The sequence below is a fragment of the Taudactylus pleione genome, unplaced genomic scaffold (genome assembly GCF_031769625.1).
Source record: "Taudactylus pleione unplaced genomic scaffold, aTauple2 ptg000264l, whole genome shotgun sequence".
Classification (NCBI taxonomy): Eukaryota; Metazoa; Chordata; class Amphibia; order Anura; family Myobatrachidae; genus Taudactylus; species Taudactylus pleione.
In genome coordinates this window covers 265,170-288,907 of record NW_028284666.1, presented here as the reverse complement: position 1 = coordinate 288,907, position 23,738 = coordinate 265,170, and the positions used below count along the sequence as shown (strand labels likewise).

The 23,738-nt window shown below is 44.5% G+C and overlaps 1 protein-coding gene across 13 annotated transcripts in view; it reads left to right on the top strand.

The window, feature by feature from the left end:
* The window catches only part of AGRN (agrin), a 582,966-nt gene that overhangs the window by 370,734 nt on the left and 188,494 nt on the right, over positions 1–23,738 (top strand). For all 13 annotated transcript variants that reach the window (XM_088481095.1, XM_088481096.1, XM_088481100.1 and 10 more), the window contains one exon: positions 17,540–17,755. In XM_088481095.1, the coding sequence (XP_088337221.1) occupies positions 17,540–17,755 (216 nt within the window). The remainder of the gene's footprint in view (positions 1–17,539; positions 17,756–23,738) is intronic.

Below are 23,738 nucleotides of genomic sequence, written 5' to 3'. Positions count from 1 at the left end.
CTAGATGGCTATAAACATACCTGCTTTTCAGGAAAGCAAGCAAGGACATTCTTGTCCAACAAGCATTGATATGTGACAGGGAGGTCATTGATGTGGGAGGAATCTTACGCAATTGCTTTCTTACTGAGCCAACCTGTAACCTCATTACATAGCAGCAACAAGGTCAGCTCATCACTTACACACCAGTGTATGCAGGTCAAAGCACATTTCAAATAAAAGGGAAAAAAAAGGCAAAACAAAAAGTATCATTCAAAAAGTAATGCATCTGAAAATTGTTTTAGTTCTAAATATATATAAATACATTTTACCCATGTACAACATTTCAAGATCATGAAAAACCAACACAAGTTAGCTACTTAATAATTGCCAAAACAATGAAAATGTCATGGATAATACTTGCCGTTGGTTAAGCAGAGCAATGTTGTAGTGTTAGAAAAACAAGAGTCACTACCAGGGCCGCCAAGAGCCGTTAGGGGACTGGGTACTGAGGGGTAGAGGAGGTCATGGCCAGGGAGGTGTGGCCATGCTTCCTCCCAAAAATTTGTTTTTCAGAAGTCCTATTCGCAGCCAGGGGGCAGATCTGGGGGAGGGAGGGGTACAATTAGTGTGATTGCCTCCCTGTAATACTTGTAGGGAGATAGAGGAAACTGCTGCTGCTCACTGGCTGAGCCTCTGTGGACCCTCCAATGCTGTGTGCTGGGCTGGGGAGAGGGCAGCAGCAATCTTCTCTCTCTTCACGCCCAATGTGCTACTGATTTGGGCCCCTACAGGTGGCCCAGGTAAGTAGCATTTACTCCCACCCTCTCGGCGCTCCTGGCCACTAGATACATAGACGCATTTATAATAGGTGCAAGCAGGGCCGGTACTCGGCACCCATTGCTGTATCAAGGCGGCAGTGCATTCTGTGCTTCAATGTTGACAATGTCTTTCGCTCCATCCCCCTAAGCTAATCCAAATAATGTCAGCGGGTGGTTGGAGGAACTGGCCACCATACGGCCCTCGCACCCTTGTATGGCCGCATGAATGGAACATGCCGCAAGCCGGCCCTGGGTGCAAGGTGTACACGGGCCCCTGGGTCCAGGGGGGCCCTCACCACACGCCCTGTACCCATAGTATACTTACCTGTACCGGCAAGCGGGTCTCTCCTCCATGGTGCCATCCTCCCAGTGACATCTTCAGGAAGACGGCGCTGCCCAGTAAAAGCAAAGATTCTGGCACTGTGTCAGAGCCTTTGCTCTCTTGAGTGCATGCGTCATCTTCCCGAATATCCCTGGGAAGATGGCGCCGTGTAGGAGGAGGGACCTGCTTGCTGACTCAAGAGATGTGGTGCTTTGGGGGGGGGGGGGCACTGCTCAGAGGAGGGAGCCTGGTGCACATGAGTTCCCTTGGGTGTTAATATGCCCCTGACTGGATATGGAAAATCAACCCAAATCACAAACGGGCAGCAATGTTATGGTAGGGGCATATAGTTTGAAATTATGCCGCGGGATCAGGTTGGCATGTCTACAACTGTTTTTGGCAAGACCAGTTTTACAAAATTAAGAATTGTTTATTGATGTCAAGTTGCAAAAAAATCAGGACACACATGCAGAGCCATAAAGAGGGGTGTACGACAGGTGTTCCTCCGCTGGGCTGAGGGGACAACACTACCCTGAATGAACTATGGAGAGACAGCACGGCTCCCTTTTCTTCCTTCTAAGGTGCCTGAAGAGGTTACTTAGGAGGAAGCGTCCCTAGGGTGTGCCTGCCAGCTATCTTTCTGCTCTCCCGGCACTTGATGTGTGACATCACATGGGGTGGGGGTGACAGCCCAAGCTACAGCACTTCATATAAGGATTTTAATTGTGTGTTATTGTCTGCTCATCTGGCTTTATACCTCTTCCCTTCTTGAACTCCCCATGTTTGTCTCAACATTACCTATTGCTCAACATGTCTAAAATTGATTCATCATCTTTTCTTCCTCTAGACTGGAGTCAATGGTGTCTCTCTTCCAAGTCTGTGTTTCCATCTTTGAAATCTTTCACTTGTGACAATCCCAAAATTCTCATCTTCTCCTATTTCTCCTACCGTAACTACTGCAACCTCACCCTGACTCCCTCTCACCTTTCTATTTCAACCCATCCTCAAGACTGATTCTTCTCTCCAGCCATTTTCCAGCCTTCTGCCTCTACTCTTTACCAATGTCTACATTCCCACCCCTTTCCCAACAGATCCTATTCAGTCTCCACAAAGTCCCTTACAAAGTTCTCCCCTGACCTCTAACTGCATCTTAAACCTCATCTAACGTGACATTGCCTCATGCTCCCTTCACTTTGTTAATGACAGGCGCTTCAATTTCCAACTGAAATCCAAATCCTACTTTCACCTTCAAGTAGTCTGTCATGCCACTCCCCACCTACCTAGTTAATATTGACTTTGATGCCAAAATAGACTCTCCACCATCCTCTAAAGTTTTAAACGCTGCTTAAAAACTCAGCTGTTCATTATACAGTATGATACCAGGCTCTGGCCTATCTCCAATCTTCCTGGCCCAGCCTGCCTCAGCTTAGTCACCGTCCCTTTTTATCTCACTCTTGTCCACCCCATTAGATTGTAACCGTTCTTGAGTTGAATGAGTTATCCTTGGATCATGCCTCTGACATGTTCTGTATGACACTTGTAAGTTTATACAATTGGCCTATTATGTCTTATTAAAAGTTCTATGTTTAACTTTTTGCTTGTCTCGCTTTTACATTTCTTGACTATCTACTATTTTGCTTGCTAGTCCTCTAAGTGTTTGTAATAATATGCTATACTTCCCCCACTGTACTAAACCGAGGAGTTCTGTTGCACAATCATTTGAACAATTCTGGAAAAGCAGCACATGTATAAATTACTTTTATGATGGGTTTCTAAATTATATGTATACAGTTATGTGTATATCCGTCAACTGGAAAGTTGCATTACTATCCCAAGCAAGTGATGTCACTGAGACACAGGTCATATGCTTCTTTTTCTGGAATACTAGCCTTCAAAATGGCTGCCTTGCCCTTTACCAGTGCCTCAGTGACATCACTGGTTCCTAGAGAGCTGATAGGTTTCAATACAGATTCAGCTCACAAAATGGATGCTTTGCTGCGTTTAATTGGAGGGCAGAACAGTTCTGTTTGTCAAAGAAATAAAAAAAAAATTAAATGTTAATATTTTTTATACATTTGACCCCTCTTGGCAGCAGTTGTTTTTGGCATTGCATATCTGCTTTGCAGCAAGAGAGGTTTTCACTCCCAGCCTTTAATTACCCTTCAAAGGGCATCACTGTTGTCTATGATTCTCCTTTCTCATCTCATCCTGCAGGAGGTTGCCATCAATGAATCATGCTTTTATCTCTCTTCTTGTGCTACAGGATTATTCATTTCTCTTCTTATCTCTCCACCATTTCCCATCCCATCGCCTTCCACCCTCTCTCAGCTTTCATGCTCTCCATGTATTTTTGAATACGTCTCATTACTGTCTGACAAAAGAAAAAATAAATTGTGGAAAAAAAATTGTAAATAAAATACGACTTCATTAATATGATAATTATCTCTCTCTTGGTGTTCCCCACCAAAACTGCTACCAGCAGATAAGAAAAAGACGATAAGCGTTTGTATAAGGATGATACTTTTATAAGCTATGTTTAATCTTTTAAGACCATTCAAAATTCCTTTCTTATGCATTTCTGTGCAAAACCAGTTTAAACTAATTACAATGTTATGTTATAATTGATATCTTAAAAAAAAGAAACACACATACAGTCAGCATAAGCATTTAAAAACTGGTATACTTACTGGTGTCACTGTCTCCTAATAGTTTTCTTTTTTATTTATTCTTGTAATGCGGGCCAGACATCAGCGCTGCGATTCCCCAATGCCAATCTGGTTGGCGATCACAAATGCTGATCCGCAAACTTTGATGATCGGCGATCCGTCTGGGAATCTGGGAAATTCAACTTGTTAAAAAATCCCAGACTCGAAGATTCCGACCATTTTCGGGTCGGATTCAGGAATATGAGAATGTCCAACATGTTGGATTTCCCTCACCCCGGCGTTGGCAGTATGGGGAATTGGGGCAAACCATCGCAGATGTATGGGGCTCCATAAGGCTCCGACTTTCCATTTAAGTTGTCTGTGAGAACACCTCAGTTGCCCTAGCAGCATGTTTTCACATCTTAAAGAAAGATGAAGCCTGCAGGGATCCTGTAGATTTCTGTGCAGTGGTTTCCAACAACCGGCCTGTCATAGGCCGGTCATTGTTTTGTGTGGGATCACGGCGAGTTTGTAGCAGGTTCTAAACTGGCTGATCGCATTATCTGTATTATCGGGAATCTACACGTGCACAGGACCCATTCTGCGAATGTGCAGAACGGGTCCTGTGTGATCGCACGCAGCCCCTTCTATGCCTCTGCCCGACTGAAAGGCAGAGGCATTTAAAGGGCGGTGCGGTGGCGAAGATGGCCATCGTTCCCACAAACGGGGGCATGTCCACCTTATTTTCCGGGAGTGACAAGACCAGGGGCTGCGTCCACGGACACAGTTTCCTTACCTCGCAAGCCAGCCAGCCTGCATAAGATGAGGCTTACTCAGCTGGTGTTCGCGATGGTGATCCCAGCCTGTGATCTTGGATTGCAAATGCAGCAGTGGATGTCATACACCTCCTACTGCATTTGCATTATTGCAAGGATCACAATTGCAGAGCTGCCTGAATTAGCCCCAGTGTTTTCTACTTTAATGTGTGAATGCAGTAGTTTTAAGTTTAGTAAATCAGCAGGAGGCAAGGAAAAAGTCCACTTCATATCAGCATTGCACTGGTGTTGGGTAGCCATAACTTACTTGCCAAAGAGGTAGGTTTATGTGGGACCTCTCCAGTGGGTGTAGTTTTACTAAACTATTTCACATAGAAAAAAAAAAGTTCTAAAAATAGACCCCAAACTAAGGGATCTCTGAAACTCTGCTGGGCATCTGGAAAGGTTCCAAGCAGTTATGTTTTCTAAAAAAAACTTGTATTCAATTCATACTGGAGGGCTGGAAGAAATATGCTGGATTTAGTACAACTTCTTTAGACCAATTACTGTAAGATCTGCATGTAATTGGTGCAGTATTTCCCTAATTGCTACACCTTTCATGGAAAATATGTCCAAGCAGCAGTGATATTCACAGAATGGCCTATAGAGAGCTTGCACACTGGTATACATTTACCAGAGTACTGGAGATGATAAGCTGCTGATTCAGAGCTACCGGTCTAAGAAAATTCGCAGCATTGAAGTGCTAATGAGCGCGCACCTTTTATTCCATTCTTGGCTCTCATTCTAATTTATGGTTGAACCTGCAATCTGCAGTTCCTCTCATGTCAGCCCATCCAGGTGTGTGTCGCTTGAGATGAACCCTAGGCAAGAGATCTTCACAGGCTTGCCAAATGCTGAGATGCATTAACTCCTTCTTTGTACAGTGTCTGACTGAGTTGCAATTTAACAATGTACTACACCCAGAGCCGTAGCTAGACTTTTTGGTGCCCTGTGCCAGAAAGAGCATTGGCGCCCCCTCATTTTTCAAAGGGACACGATGCACCCAAAAAAGGAGAATTGCCTCATGGGGAAGGCCCAGGGAAGAGATAGGGGAGGCCAGGAGATGCTGGGAATGAAATAAGAGAAAGTTATTAGTGAGAATGATACTAACAGAAATCTGACAGGCCCAAACAGCGCCCCCTGACCTGTGGTGCCCTGTGCGATGGCACCGGCCGCACTACCCTAGCTACGGCCCTGACTACACCATTGGTGTCAAACTCGGGCCCTTCAGCTGCAGTGGAACTACACATCCCAGCATGCACTGCCAGAGTTTTGCTATAAGGGCATGCTAAAACTGTGGCAGGGCATGCTGGGATAAGTAGTCCCACAGCAGCTTGAGGGCCCGAGTTTGACACCACTGTACTACACCAAGATACAACTGTGTTATTTATAAGTATTTTATCACTGTTCTGTTGAAAGTAGCTATAACTAACCTGTTATAAACCATACTTGCCTACTCTCTTGGGGCTTCCGGGAGCCTCCTGACAATCGGGTGCTGCTCCCTTGCCCCGCAAGAGTAGGCAGTCTCCCGGAATGGCTGCCGCCTCCCTGCTGCACCCGCACACGAAAGTGTCCGGTCCGGTGATGACGGGATTCACGCTGAACCGTGTTATCGTAACTACGCCCTCTGTTTTACAATGACGGAAATACCGGCATCATAAAGCGGGGGCGGGGCCACTATGATGCAATCTCGCCGGGATGCCCTCGCACCGCCCACTTAAGCCGCCTCCACACCCCCTGCTGCACCAAGTAAAGTATGTTTCATAAACACTGCTTGCCTAATTGTGTAGGCTGAATACTCCTTTTAAGAACAAGTACTAAGCTGGCCATGCACTGAGCGATAATCGTTCCAGCCGATGAACCACCGTTCTGCACTATTAGGGATGCTGAATGCATTTTATATGCATGTTACAAATTAAACTCCTAGTCTGTGTTGATGGTACAGTACAAGAATCAATCTAGTTTCGAGGTGTGCCTGATTTTTGTTAGCCTATGGCTGTTTTTTGGGGGTGTTTAAGGTGCCATTTTAGACTTATAGTGTATGTGGCCTAGAGGGAGGGTCTCTTTCTGCTGAAGATTTTCCTGCTCATCCGGCCCTGTGTTTTTTAGTTTCTGTGTCAGCTTTCATTGTGGCGGGAAAGAACGTAGCAGTCACTATCTGCCTTTAGCTATTGAGGTGCTTTTCCCGCCAATACATGGGTTAGGCTGATTTTACCCTACTGGGGTCAGCGGCACCACTGTTCCTGGTGAGCCTTTTATGTCTTTGGGATGGGAGTTGGATACCTTTTAGTTGTGATGAAGGGCTGACGGTTGTCCCCCATCTAGACGCAAGTGGAGTTGGAGAGCAGATGGCGATATTGTTCAGTGGGGCCGTTCTTTCCTTGCCACCATACTTTATCTGTCTTCTCCCTTACCTTTTAATGAATTATAAAGCTGATCGTATCTTACCCCACCAATATGCTTCCATGTCATTATTTGTATAAGTTAGTTATTATTATGTTGTTATACAGGTTGAGTCTCCCATATAAAAATATTCCAAAATACGGAATATTTTTAGCATGACTGAGATAGTGAATCCTTTGCTTTTTGATTTTTTTATGTACATAAACTTTGTTTAAGGCACCAAATTATTAAAAGTATAGTATAAATATCCTTCAGGCAGTGTGTATAAGGTGTATAGCAAACATAAATTAATTTCATGTACAGCAGGCTTGCCTACCCCCCCGATTTGGCCGGGAGCCTCCTGATTTTCGGGTGCCGCTCCCGCCCCCCCGGAAAGGCAGGCAAGCCTCCCTGAAGCCTCCGGCCCCCACGTCCTCCCCCTCGCAAAGATTAGAAACCCCCGCAGCGGGGGAGCCGGTGACGCGATTCGCGCTGAATCGCGTCATCGCGGCCCCGCCCCCTGCTTCACACTTCCGAAAATAACGGCATTGTGAAGAGGGGCGGAGCCACGATCACGCGATCGTGCAGCTCCACCCCCGGCTCCACCCCCAATGTACCACCAACTGGCTGGCCCGCCCCCGGCTCCGCCCCCAATTATCCCCCCCCCCACCTTCGTTCGGGATGCCAGGTATCTGGATTTCTGCGTCTGGCTAAAGATAGACGTTGGTATTTAGACACCTATCTTTAGTACAGAGTCATGCTTCCAGCGTCGGGATGCCGATGTCCAGCATTCTGGACGCCGGTAAATGAACTGCATCCCGTTCTGAAGAGTTCAGTGACTTAAAGCGTGGTACTGTGATAGGATGCCACCTTTGCTATGAGACTGTTTGTGAAATTTCATACCTGCTGGATACTCCATGGTCAACTGTAAGTGATATTATTACAAAGTGGAAGCATTTAGGAACAACAGCAACTCAGCTTCAAAGTGCAAGACCACGTAAATTCACAGAACAGGGTCAACGATTTCTAAGGTGCATGGTGCGTAAAAGTCGCCAACGCTTTGCTTATTCCGTAGCTGAAGAGTTCCAAACTTCCACTGGCATTAATGTAAGCACAAAAACTGTGCGGCGGGAGCTTAATGGAATCGGTTTCCATGGCCGAGCAGCTGTATGCAAGCCTCACATCACCAAGTTCAATGCCAAGTGTCGGATGAAGTGATATAAAGCACACAGACACCGGACTGTGGAGAAATGGAAACGTGTTATGTGAAGTGATGAATCATGCTTCTCTATTTGGCAGTCAGATGGGCGAGCCTGGGTTTGGCGGATGCTCTACAGAATGAATGGGCAACAATTCCCACAGAGACACTCCAAAATCTTGTGGAAAGCCTTCCAACAACAGTGGTAGCTGCAAAAGGGGACCAACTCCATATTAAAGTATATGTATTTGAATATAATGTCACTACAGTCACTGTTGGTGTAATGGTCAGGCATCCGAATACTTTTGTCCATATAGTGTATATAAATACAGGGTAGTCTAACACATAACTGCATCAAGAGTGTGCCAGAAATATGCTACTTGTGACAGGAGGGCTACTTTATATTGCACCCACATGCAAAATGACATTTCATGGTGCTGGGCAATATATTCCATTGAGATTCAGCTATAAGGGGCACATTCCCGGACCAGCAGAGACTTCTATTCCAAAAATACGTCGGGATTTTTAGATCCTCAGTGGCATCAGAGACTGCAACATATAATATTAATGGGATTATTATTATTACATTTTATTTTTAGGGCGCCACAAGTGTTCTGCAGTGCCGTACAGAGGGCAAAACAATAAGACAGTACAGGGTAAAATAGTACAGTGCAAATAGCACTACAGATCTCCACACAGCCACTGATGCAATGTGTGCCATTGCAATGTACAGCTATTAGCGTGGGCGCAAATGACGGGTCTAGTTCATCTGAAAAAAAAACAAAAACAGATGATTGGAGCCCAAGGAGGATGTGTGGTAGGTGATGAGAACAGGAGGGAGGAAGGCCCTGCTTATGGAGTTTTCAGACTAAAGGGAAGTCTAAATTACATTTTCACACAGGAAATCTCATTTATAGGTGCAAAAATAGCAATAATAATAACACATTTAAATGTTTAAAAAAGACACATGAAATAAAGATGTAATTTGGCTTTTATTTTATATTTATGATGTAAATTGGGCTCCAATGAATTAAGGCCCCCATATATCAGAGATTGATTGCAGCAATCGTGCAATTTGCAATCGATTGTGTATAAATATCTTTCCCTTTTTCAATCGATTGCAGATTACAGAATTGCCAATCGATTGAAAAAGGGAAAGATTTTTAAACACAATCGATTGCAAATTGCACGATTGCTGCAATCAATCTCTGATGTATGGGGGCCTTAAGTTGTTGGCTGTACAAGTGATAGTAATCAGGACATCCAAATTTGTACTTTTGCCAGAATGTCTATTCCCATCCCATAAACCCACTAGGGGTCTTGTAAAGCATGAACGTAGACGCACTTCTCAAACTTGGACAAATGGATGCTCAGTAACATCCCTTTCACATTGCAGTGGCAGATCGCACCCGGGATTTGTACACGCGTCCATCCCAGGTGCCACCCGCCTGAGACCCCTTTCAGACCGATGGCCTGACCCGGCAATAATGCTGGATAGACGACGTCACTGTCATCACTGCTGAACCGGCACTTAGAGATGAGATCATCTCCAAGTGCCGGCTCTCCCTATGCAGTGAACAGGACCCGGGTCGCCTCAACCTGGGTTCCTCGTTCACACTGCACCGTGAGCCAGGTTAAACACAAGTTCAACTCTGCTCGTTACCCGAGTTGGCCCCTTTCACACTGCACAGTAACCTGGGTTGCTGCAGGTTCATGTGCAATAACCCGGGTTTTTTGATGGCAGTGTGAAAGGGGTATAAATGAGCCTTAATGTGTGTGTGGTGCAGTCATTAAATTATCCTTTTTATCTATGTTTTAGAATTTGATATAACTTTGCAGTGTTTTAGGTTCTAAAACTCAGTTTGTAAATTCTATAAGACAGTGGTTCCCAAACTGGGTGCAGTGGGGCACTTGCAGGGGTGCCACAGGTTGGTGGTCCAGGACCAAATTAAATTATTTATGGTCAATATGATTGGCAAAACCAGTACTAGTGTCTGCCAATTATAAAATATGTAGACAAACAATAGGGCAACCACAACCATATAACTGAACTTAAGGGAGGCACAATTTGCTTAATTTATTTTTTTTCCTGAATTTCTCAATAAGAAACTTTTGGTCAAGGAATGTAATGGGAAAAAAAAATGCTGATACTGTATAGTGCCGGAACTCAAGAAAGTTTGGGAACCACTGCTTTAGGGCAATGATAAATCCCTATATGTTATATATGCAGACATTTAATCAGTTCTGAATAATAATGAGACCTCCTAAATCATAAAGAACTGATAAATTCCCTTTAAGCATCTGACTTTGCTTGTTGTGTTTATTGGGTCATAATTTCCTGTGCCGTTACTGAAAGCCAAGGTTCACTGATGACATTCTATCGATAAAAATATGTATTCATGTATCTGAATGCACTCCCTTAGAGGTGCGTGCCTGGCTGCTAAATGGTACCGCTAGTCTTATTCTGTTCAGGTTGTGTGACGACCCCGCAATCAGTGCTAGGTGTCACAGAGGTTGGCCTGGTAATATCACTAGATGCAGGTTAATCAGGTTTCCTTTCAGTGACAGCTGTGTGTGACCTTGAGTAAATTACTTTGTGTTCCCTGCACCTCCAGCAAACAGAAATGATATTGTAAACTCCAGGGCAGGCTACTGTGTTGTGGTTTTTGTGCAAAATGATGGTCTTTGTTTTGTTCATGTACTACATATAGCATACTATTATTTTTGTAAGTATTTGTGTCTGGGACTGAAATAGGACAAGTTATTTTAAATTCTATCACCATATAAACAATTGGCTTCCTGTTTCATTTCATGGGGAATAGACCGCTTTAATCTCCTTTCTCATGTACTTAATTGATAGTGTTCCTGCCATTTGCATCCAGTAAAGGCAGCCATGTTTGTCAGCTGAGGTAATAATTGGAATACAACGTAATAAAATGACTAGGAAATGGAGGTACCATTAGTGCATAGTGAACCAATAGGCCACACACTCCTGAATATTGGTCCTTTCCACTAAATGGCTGCCACAACTCCGGGTCCACATGAAGGTTAATGACTTATCCCAACTTTTTTTTAACATCGTTTTGGGACCCCAAATGAAGCAGTTTCAAATGGAGTGTATTACATCCTGAGCATGTGTGGTGCACATATGTCTTGCCACCAGGATGGACAAAAAATAAATAAAATATATATATATATATTATTTTTTTCTTACTGGGATTTGCTTCCTACAATGCATTATTGGTGAAACTGTTCTCTTTCCTCCTTTGCTGAGCTTTCTATTATTCCATCTCTTTCTCATTCTAAGCAAGGCTTCATAATCTCCCCACTTTATTTCTTCATATGCTTGTCCTTTGGTCAGGGCTATGAGCAGGCAGTATGGATTAGCTGGGTCACATTAACATAGTCTGCCTGAGATGGAGGTGTTCCTGCATCTAAGAGGGGGAGGATAGCCCAAGCCTGAGGATATGTGATCAGTGGATTTGCATACTGCTCAGCTCAGGGCGCTTGTATTAATTCCACTCCAGCTCTCCTGCCTCTGACTTGGCATTGTGTCATTAACTCTTCCATACAAACGAGATGCTATATCTATCTCAACCCATCCAGTTGTTTCCTTATTTGTCATTTTTGCTCAGTAGGAGGTTGCAGCGTATAATGTATGCATGCGGTGTTCAGCAGTTGATGTAGATTATAGCCTGCATAGAACAGGCTGAGTTGTAGAAGAGGCTGAGGTACCATAATATACCTGTTAGAGGTGTGCAAGAAAGCCAACTTTTAACATAGGGCGTTTTTAATGTAAATGAATAGCTGTTTCAAAGCACTGGAAAAAGGACAGTCAGAATCTGATCGGTTGCTAAAGGCAACACCTGTCCTCTTTAGAAGGTTTAATAATTATCCCACACAGAACTGGGAAATCTGTAAAGCTAACCATCTGAGAGCTGGATGGCCAATCACAGGCCAAAATCTCTTGATTGCAGCTTGTGATTGGCCCTGACGCTTGCAAATACCCCCCCATTTTTTGTTTGGGACTGTGGGGATGTCTAGTCGCATGTAGGGATGGAGCATTTTTAATCTATAATAGGGTAACTGGAGGTTGGCCATATATGATGGCAAGATAATCTCATGTAGGAATATCTAATGGAAGGATAGCCATGTAAAAAGCCAAATTAGCTGAGTACACACTTTACTTTGGTGTATTCTGGCAATTTCGAGCAGCCTGTTCTTGTTATTCAAATAGTTCAGCTTTAAGATCCTGCTTGTCTTTGAGAAGTAGGAGCTGCTCATTTACTCACTGACGTGTTAATGTGGCTGTGCTTCCCATTAGATCACTCAGTTTTGTAACAAGCCCAGGACGCCTCAATATGGGCCACTTGCCCACCAAATGATTTCCTGATAATTAGCATTGTGATGCCGCACCAGATGCGAGATTTCGGGGTAATGGGTTCTTTCTGTGAGCGGCTTGTCTCTGATGTTACTTGTGCAGGGAGCTTCTACTTTGCAGGCATAATGTATCACCGTTGTTAAGCGCTAGCAGCTTAATTTGTTGCCAGTTTCTAAAATGGAATAAATTAACTTTAGATTCAACAGAGAGATAGTGTCAGACCCAGAGGCTGCGTCTTGCAAACTTGTGATTGCAGGTTTTTATTTCCATATCCAGTTGTGACCAGAAGCAATAGTTACCGTTAATATATAATAAATTGATCCAAGCAAAAACAATTAGCTGTAAAGGGACAGTATGGCCTAAATATACATTGTTTATTTTATACACGTTGCTCCATGCTCCGATATCATGAGCGATTTTGCTTGAACTCTCCCCGGCACTTCAGGACACGTGTCCAATCTGACCAACAATCTATCGTCCGTCCTTAACGATTTCCAGTGCATCGTGTACGAGATTGGCAGATCTTGCCTGCTGTAGGAAAGATCTGAAGATGCGATGTACGACCCACGGGTACGCGCATCGGCATCGTGACTGGACACTCACGATTTGGACATATTTTACACGATTTGTCGTTCTGATGCATCGAAATCGGGCGAATTATGCAAAATATCGTCTAGTGTGTACGCACCCCGCTGCACAGTATTGTGATGCCACAAATGATGTGCCACAATCCAGCACCTTCCATGTGGGCATCACCTGGGCGGCAAGGGTAAAAGGTATGGGTTAAATGAACAGGTTAAATTTGATCAGTGCTACACACTTGCTTAGTATTACCAAGCAATATGTTTTAAGTAAATCAGCTCTGAGACATGTAAGTTATTATGTATACTGTGTGTAGAATAAATACATCATATTTAGCTTCTGTAAATTGTGTACTTATAATCAATGAGTACACCATAACATGCGTATTCTGTACATTTCCTCTCATGTAGTGAGGAAAACAATAGATGAGAGCTTTGCCAGGGAGGCCATTACTTTTCTGTGCATGTGTGACCTGGCCTTGCCGATTAACACGTGTACAATGTACTGGAAGCCTGAACTTGAGCTTCCAGTTACAGATCCAATTGGGGATGGCCATCGGTGGGTTAACCATCAATGGTCACCATCGATGGTACCATTAGTCGTTAACCTCGATGGTATGAAACCATTGACAAGTGAACAATCAAGAGTTTTCACCCATCGATGGTCATCCCTGCTCTATTACTCACCAGGCAGTGGGCCAATCAGAGGTGCGAGCTGGGCTTTGTGGGTTATGTTGGAGGTGGGCTTCGTCCTAGGGTCTTGTAAAAAGAGAAAAAACTGCTGGGCTCTGTACCATCAATGGTGAAAAACTATTGGATCTCTGCCAACATTGTCAAAACCAACTACCATTGGTGGTTAACCATCGATGACTGTTAACCATTGATGGTCGATGGCCATCCCTAGATCCAATATAAAGAAAAATAAATTAGACAGATTTAGGGATTTTCCCTGTTTCCTAAATATACAAACAATCTCTTGCACTGATAAGAGGCACTAAGGCCCAGGCTGTGACGCGTTCTAATAGGTTACATTTTTACAACGTTACAATCTCATAACACAAGTCAGCGGTTCTTATTGCTAAATTTGAGCTTGTTAATTCTCAGTTGCAGCAGAACTCTCTGCACATTTTGAGGGCATCACTAAACCTTTGTCTGCTGGCATCATTAGCTCTCTGCTAAATGACACATTAACTGTGGAGAGGAATGAAGACTCGTCAAAAATTTCCAGAAGCACTTGTGTCTCCAACTCATTTTGTATTGATGATCCCATTCATAGACACCACTCTGCAGCAGATTGAGGTCCACTCTGAGTCTACAAGTGACTCTCCCAATAGACGTTCCCCTGCATGTGATGAAAGTGGGCCACATCCTGTTACATCGGAATAGTGAGCTGCGAGTTGTGCTGTAATGAGGGTTTGGGTGCCAATGATTCTCTATTTTAAGAACTAGTTTCTTGAAATCAGCTTAAGCTGAACAAATACAAACTGTTCTGTAAGAAATGACACTCCTGTGACATGGCTAGGACCAGCTTGTGTGAATACTACATTGTGTTTGCTATAGAGATACTAGACAGGAGGGAGACTAGAACTTACACAGCTGGCCTGCTGACCTCTGACCTGTTGATAAATCTAAATGATGGCTCAATATCCCTGAAGGCTGATTGACATCTTGATAGGGGCAATGCCTCGTGTTGTCATGGTGCTCTTATTCTGGCACTTTTTGTAAATCATCCTAATCTACGGCTATATCATTATCATCATCATCTTTACAAAATGCTGGCAAAAGAAATCCAATCACATCTTGATATGGGAGTGTATGCTCTTAACATGTGCGTGTAATATAGAAATATATATAAAGCTGTGATGCTGAACCGTGATTTAGTCTTGCATATTAATTCTGAATATTTTAAACACTGAATGGATCTGGAATTGAGCAGGTTAAGCCAGAGCCAAGGGCTGGTATACCTCTTTTGTATGCACTGTTCCTCTCACATTGTTAATGGAAAATTACTAGGCTGTAAACGTCCTGCGCCGCACACCACGAACGATAAAAGAAGTATTTTGCCGTTCGAACACGCTGGTCAATTTCTGCGTGTTGCTGAACGACTTTAGAAAAGCCGTTCAGTGGATATGCAGTGAACGACGGCGAACGCTAAACGACTTTTATTTTAATGAATATTCACTCCATTCATTAAAAATTTCCACTCCCTTGTCTCTTCAGCGACAATCCTTGGTCCTTGGTCTTTAAATATATCATTCACATAGTCTTTCATGTTTGTGAAAGATTTTTTGCATGAAAGACTTTTTTGTTGGCAGGAATAAACTTTGGTCTTTCACAAAAAAAGTCTTCTAATGGATAGGCCCCTTTACAAACACATCGCCGCTAGCGGCGGCTGTGTGTTTGTTATAGCAGCCAATGAGAGTCAGACAGACTCTCATTGCCTGCTGAGTCCACGGAGGGAGCCGGCTGGAGCTCACTCATGCTCCACCTTCTGGCTCCCCCTGCAGCGGGTGATGGGAGAGACGTCATGACGTCTCTCCTATAGTGCACTGCAGAGCGGGCCGGGAGGAGTGGTTGCGGCAGGAGCGGGGATTCAGGTATGTTGTGAGGTTTTTTTTGTGTGTGTGTGTAAGGGGCACGGGCACTGACACTGCATAGGGGGGGCGCTACTTGGGGCACTGTATGGGGGGACACTACTAGGGGCACTGTATAGGAGGGCCGCTACTGGGGGCACAGTGTAGAGGGGGTGGCTGCTACTGGGGGCAATGCATAGAGGGGACTACTACTGGGGGCAATGCATAGGGGGGACTACTACTGAAGGCAATGCATAGGGGGGACTACTACTGAAGGCAATACATAGGGGGGACTATACTGGGGGCACTGCATAGGGGGGACTACTACTGGGGGCACTGCGTAGGGGGGAGCACTTCTGGGGGCACTGTATAAGGGGTACCACTACTGGGGGCACTGCATAGGGGAGCCCAAAGCATATTCTTGCACCTGGGCCCACCACTCTCTAGGTCCGCCACTGGTTATACCGTCAATAGGTCGACATGGACAAAGGGTCAACACACTAAAGGTCGACATGGAAGACGGTCGTCATTTACAAATGGTCGACAGTGTCAAAAGTCGACACAAAATGAAATGGCAGAAGAAAAAAATCTTCGGGACATTATTTTTTTTACTGTTAGAGTTAGGCCCCGATGGTTAGGCACCAGGAGGGAGGGTTAGGCACTTACCGGAAGGTTAGGGTTAGGCACTAGAAGGGACAGTTAGGGTCAGGGTTAGGGTTAAAGCTGCATGCACACTAGACAATGTGTGTATGCAGCGATATCGTCTGCGGCGGGACACTGCGGGGGATGCCGACATTGGTAAGTGTATACACACTTACCAATGTCGGCCACGACGAACGACAGCGGAGGAGGCGGGGCCATGCTGAACTCGGCAGCATTGCATCGTTATCGATATCCCCAGATTGAACTGCATGTTCAGCCGACAGGGGATATCATTACCGACCCACGGGAGTGTGCATCATTGGTAGTTCATATCGTTCATAAAAATCATGTAGTGTGTATGCCCCATTAGGGTTAGATTGATCAGGCTTAGGGTATACATGGTTCTGTGCTTACAGGCTCTAGTGTTGTACAACCTGATTATATTGGCTGCTTTTACCACTAGTCCCTTATACTAGTATTATTAATTCAATAATAACATGTTTTATAAAGTACTCATATATTGCACAGCGATTTACAGAGAATGTTTAGTCATTCTCATCAGGCTCTACCCCAATGGAGCTCACAGTCTATATACCCTACACACAGACACACACTTGGACTACTAACCTATCATTACTACTTCATCGAAGCCTTCCAGCTATCATCCTAACTCGCTGCTACATGCTCCTTCCTCCCAGTCTACCCCATCTGTGTCACCCCTGTTTGTCTGCCCCTCCCTTTTAGAATGTAAGCTCATACGAGCAGGGCCCTCTACTCTATTGTACTTCTCCCTACTTTAGTTTCATCTACTTCTTCACCACTAGGGCACCTAACACTTGGTTGCTTATGCTCTGTTGCTTATCTGGGTGTTATGGTCGCTAATGTAGCAATATATATTATCCATATCCTGATCCTATTGTATTGCTCTGTAAGTCACTGGTCAACAATTTGTTTATGTACTATGTAAGGCGCTGCGGAACACTTGTGGCGCCATATAAATAAATGATAATAATAATAATTGTGTTTTGCCATGTGGGAGGATATCGGAGTGTAAGGAGAGAGCCTGCGCAAAATGGGGAGAATCTACAAATTCCACCCAGATAGAGTTCTGGTGGGTATTTAACCCACAACTTGAGTTCAATGCTTACCACTGTACTACTGTAGTCTTATGTATGTCTAATGTATGCTTTCTCTGTGTTACAGTGTGTCGGGGAATGCTCTGTGGCTTTGGTGCTGTGTGCGAGAAGAGCATCAGTGACCCGTCTCAGGCGACCTGTGTCTGCAAGAAGTCTGCCTGCCCCACCGTGGTGGCGCCCGTTTGTGGATCTGACTACTCCACCTACAGCAACGAGTGTGAACTTGAAAGAGCCCAGTGCAACCAGCAGCGGAGAATCAAAGTAATCAGCAAAGGGCCTTGTGGTAAGATCCCTGATTGTCCCTACAATATGAATTCTGTATTGCAGAGAAATGACAGGAGGACCATATATGATTTGTGCACCACAGGATTAGTCCCCGCAAGACTCTTGTAAGATGTGTAATGACACTCTATATAGCAGTTGGATCAGATGTATCTGTATTATCCATTTTTTTCTGCAGAGCTCTGTGATTAGATGTGTTATACATGGCGTCTCCCCTCCCTCGTTTTTACGTCTCTCTAATGAGAGATATAATAAATGGCCTCTTTTCTTCCTGAGCTAAATAGCTCCCTGGCCATACATATACTATAATGTGCAGTCTTACTGTTTACTGCCCATGCTGTACCCTCAGCAGAGCTCCGCTGCATGCCCGTCTGGTCCCTGGCTCATGGTGATAACTGATAAAATGTGCAGTACATAGGAACATCCTATCTCCCTGGCCAAATGTAATACACATGGCTTCAACTTCTTACTATACAGTCTCCAGGTTTGATGTATAAAATATGGGCTTCTGTGAAATGTTCCCCCATGCAGTACCTTGATTACATATTCAGTGAAAGGGTTGCTTCCTATGCACTTACACTCTTCTATTGCAGTACAAAAATCCTAGCAGGATCTATAAAACAAAGCTTTACTTCTCATTCATAGTGCCAGAGGAGATGCTTTATGTACTGCCTCTTCTCAATACAAATCCCTGGTCAGATAAATAGTGCTAATACACCCATTTCTCTGCATAGGAAGACCTCCTCTGATAAGTCTCTGCTTAGCCTGAATATTTAACCAAGTTGTGACCAGAGGAACTTACAGCCGTGCTCGGAACACAATTCCAAATCTCCACTTAAACATCACTGTATCTTCATATTGCCTAAGTAGAGTAAAATAGTACAAAATAGCTAGGGTACAGGTGGTATGCAGTCAGAATGTCGATACCCAATTTTAGGGTTAGGGTCAGGCTGCAATTAGGGTTACATGAAAAGTGCATTGGAAATTGATATTCTGTCAATGTCGACATTCAGACCATGACGACATTCTGGTGTCGACATTCTGAATATCCACTTAACCGGCTAATATTTTCTTCTCTTAAACGCTCAGATATTACAAATCTTTTAATGATTAAATTAGGTCACGAACATATATTTGTAACTTATCCCTCACAATCTTATACAAATATATATATATTTTTTTAAACACATAACCGTAAAACTGAACCTACCAATATAGCGGGAAAATCGATAATCTTCTCATTGCAACTTTACATTTCCCCAGCGACTGCTCCTGTCTGCAGCCATCGGTTATATACTTGGGGGGGGGGGGGGGGGATCTACAGTTTCCCACCAGGTGGGGGTGCTGCCTGGCTGCCCGATTCTCTGTGATTGGCTGAACAGCAAGGAAGCATCAGGGCTGGGAGGCTCCTGTGAGATGGTTGGCTGCTGGGAAGATTATCTTCTGGCAGCTGCCCAGTGATCTTTTCTGACATGTCGCATTGTTTCCGACCATGTTAAGGAACACACAGCCTGGCGTAATCGCAAACAATGCAACCACACCAGGCAAGTGGTTAATACGCCACACGCGACAAGAGAATACCAAATAATACTGACTTAGGGCCTGATTCTGAGTCACACGCAAGTCGCAATGCGCACTGATCTGGGCATACTACGTGTGCTCCAATGAAAGAAATCTGCTTCTGGACATGCGCTGGATCAGATTTGCGCACACAAGTTTGCTAATGCGTGCGGATTGATCTGTTTGTTGTCGGACCACGCTCTCCGTGAAATGGGCGTCTCTGGGTGGTAACTGAGCTGGGTGCATGGATCTCTTCTCAATTAAACGGACGATTTGCCGGCCGGTGTCTACCCAGCATTAGACTTCGCATTGAGCCCTTATAACCAGATTACCTGGAGAGCACATGCCCCATATTGTCTTAAAACGTCTCTTTCCCCGAAACAAAAAGGGGCATGTAAGATCTACGAATGACAAGGCAAAGGCTTGGGTCCATCCCATGCATTCTGCTGCACGTTTCCTAGTGGGGCCGCCTGCACTGGGAGTGAGAATAGCGGAGCTGCATGCTGCTACTAAGATTTAGGCGCTGTAAACGAGACCCAGTCCCCCTACTCTTAAAGCAAATTAGCAAGACCTTTGTCTTTAACTCTGCTGAGACTCGTCACTGCCCTCGCCCTCACGGCTGTGAAAATCAGCCTGGTGGCGGCTGCTGTAAGCGCAGCCGCCATCTCCGCATGCCACCAGAAGAGCTTGCTAATTGGGGAATGTGTGAGAACCTTTGAGTTTGTGTCTAAATTCAGCACACCAGATCCCCCAAGGCTTTGTGGCAGACTTTAGATTGGATTATTTGAAGTTCTGTTAAATAAATGGAAAAACCAAATCTATAGATTAGTCTACAGAAAGCTAAATTATTAATATTTTCAGACAAGAGATTACTTGCACCAGTTACATTGGTCTCCTATTTGTTAGAAAGGACCACTCCAGTGTAAAGACACATTATTTTGAAATGTTGGTTCTAACAACAGAATCATTTACAAACCACAAAGGGGGAATCCAAACCCTGCAGCCAATTACCCGTGCCGGGAGATTCAATTATCCCCCAGCGTTAAACCACAGATGTACCTGAAGCTGCGAGGAAAAGTCACTGAGTAAAGGTACCTGCGGGGGGTTAATGCGTGGGAAAAACCCATTGATTCCGCAATTTGCGCGGATTCAACAGGTTAGCGCGTGATTACCCCAGGTTTACCGTGCGGGGAAATTCTATTTAATTGAATAGCATTTCAATGCGTGCCACAGGTAATTAACACCACAGCTAATTGAATTCCCCCCAAAAAACAACACGACCCTCCCTAGTGATTATTGGTTTAAGTGCACCTACCTGTCTGCTTGGCATAGAACTAAATAACTATTTAATAACATTTCCTTCATGAAATATTTTTTTTCTATTTTTTATATTTAATCCTTTTTAATCCTTATTTAACTAATGAATTAATCATACAAGTGCGTGGACCTTGCACCTGTTTTTGTTATTGTGCTACTGTTGTGTGTTTGGTACTGTTTATTACTGGTTGAAGTGGCTTCCAAATGCACAGAAGAGTAAATAAAAGACCTCAAAGCAGGACACTTCACCCTCAGGTGCCTACTGCACTTCCTTATCTCATTTCAATAATCTCCTATTTTTGCATGTAGACGGTACAGTAAGTGCACTTATTCTCCTAATTCTTACTCGGCAAGGAGCGTCCCCGGTTTCCCCAATGTCTTCCATCTGACTGTGCAAACCTCATAAATCCCTTATAATGCATACTTGCCGACTATTAAATCTTCCTCCCCGGGAGAAGGCCAGGGAGGTGAAACAGATAGGCGGAGTTGGGGGCGGGGCCAGTCAGATCACATTAAGCCCCGCCCCTTGTGGGAATTCACTGCGATTATGCATAATTAAAATAGGGGGTGGAGCTAAATGACACGATTCTCATAGAATTGCTTAATTAGGCACCGTCCCCAACGCTCAGAACCGTTGATCCCCGCTAATATTCTCCCCGTTCTGCCCACTTCACTAGGAAGTGGGCAGAATGCGGGAGAACTGCCTACCCTTCTGGGGGTGCGGGGGGTTACCTGAAAAAATCGGGAGCCTCCCGCAAAAACCGGGAGAGTAGGCATGTATGTTTTAATGTGGCCATCTACCCAAAAGCTTTTCTACTGGATTTGCTATTTTTTAAATTAATATTAGTGTGGATTTATTTAGATCTCTTCTTGATGAATACAATAAAGCTATTTCAATGCCTGAGAAGTGTTTAGTCCAGAAATTCAGTACAACTACATTCAAACAAGTCAACAGATTTCCTTTATTTGACCACCAGGGGCACCGTTTTATTGGAGTCAATGGTTGATACTTCAGTCACATTGTCAAGAACTACCGGTGCCCCATTCATGATGTCCAATTGGCCAGAACTCTGCCTTTGTTGTATCAAAGCTTCTAAAGAGTGATACATAGCAACCAATCAGCTTCTTACTTTCCTTTTATAGAAAGTACTTGATAAATGTTAGCTAGAATCGAATTTGTTGCTATGGGGTTTGATACATTTACCCCCTAAGAACCAGTTCTACATTTTCGAGCAATCTTAGTTTGAGTCCCGCTTTGCTACCTGTGGCCTCAATAGAGATTGTGCAGTGTAGAATGCTGTGCTAGCATGACATCGTGTAACGACACTCCATTATGTGTGACATTGTGGAAGTCCTGTGCTTAACAGGGCACTGGTGCTTCTATACTGTACACAGTGTCAGTAAGAGCGCTGATGCAAAGTTGTACGCTATGCCGATGTTTACATCAGTGGTGGATCTAGACACTTCTTTTAGAGGGGCAGTTTACCGTTTAGCACCGACTCCTCCCCCTCCAATTAATACCTTGCCAGACAATAATGTAAGCTGCAAGGAGGAAAGATGGACCTGTGACTATGAGTTTCTGCACTCAGCATATGCACACACAGATAGCCACATATATACATACAGCCACATATGCATACACACACACACACACACACACACACACACACACACACACACACACACACACACACACACAGATAGCCACCTATATACACACAGCCACATATATTTACACACACTGAAATATTAGGAACTTATGTGATCTCCTGTAATGTACCTTACTGGTTGTGGATAGATCCCCTTCCATGCTACCACGGTACTTCTTCCTGATGGGGGCTGGTCCTCGGGAAAATGGCCACCGCTCCTCATCACTTGCACATGATAAAGCCAGGGGACACCTGCTACTACTCTATTGCCCTCTAGTGCCTGGCCCTGGATCTCCACCCCCTCATGCCTGCAGCACGTGACATGGCCGGCTGCTGGATGCTAGGGAGAGGGACGCGGAGCGCTGTTCTACGGCAGCAGGGGCTGTGCTGCCCTGTCTGCTAGGAGGGCGATCACCTCAATCGCCCCCCCTGGATCCGACAGTGGTTTAGATAGTTGAGCAATTATCGGCCATCTGCGAATGCGAATGAGTCCCACAGCATATGCGTCAAGGTACATTACAGTAGGCGCAAGTTTTTATTTGCAGTGTGATTGACACACAAGGGAGTGTTTGGGGGGTGGTAACGGAGTGTCAGCTAAAAGTGCAGTCTTGTCGCGACCGTTTCAGGGGCTTGTCACCTCATGTGTCTGTGATCCCATACGCAGCAAACATGGCTTTGGCTTCTCATTTGCCGCGGCCATTCTGTTCGACCATAGATTTACTCAGGACTACTATGTGACCGATGCAGCGTCTTTGCACGCACATGCTTGCATTTGCAGAGACGCTGGGGGAGTCTCAAAACATGTCCCGGAGGCTGTGACATTTGCATAGTTTTTCACAGTTGCGGCGTATGGGATCGCAACTGCCATGGCAATAGCACACTTATCTGAATGAAGCCCAGGAATGAATTGGTAGGGTTCCAGGCACTAGAGCTGGCCATGTAGGCTATCACCGTCAGCTGTTGTTGCTGGTGTATGGCCAGATATCAGTGCATGCTTTCTCCACCATTGGGTCACTCCATATATGAGAACTCTGGGGTTATGCAAATCCACAATAATACTTTAATTATCCGTAAAATAATTCATCGGACTAGCTGGCTTTAATCTGCCATTATGTTTTTAGTTACAAATGTTACAAGCTTTCTAATAATACATTATCTTTTATTCCTTACAGCAGAGTATTACAGAGGACATGACTCCAGTCCATTTTCATGTGCCCACTGCTAATGCATATTTGTCTTCAATATGCCACTCAGATACACACCTATTTTCCACACTGCTCCGGGTCATATGCGTGTTTAATATGCTACGGTCAGCGTGCCTCATGACACACAATGCTACTATTTGTGAAGTTGTGCGTTGGAAAATAATTTTGATACACAATGATGCATAACCCTTCTGTACCACACTGCGAATATCAATTCAAAGGTCTTAGGGCCTGATTCAGCAAGGAACGCAGT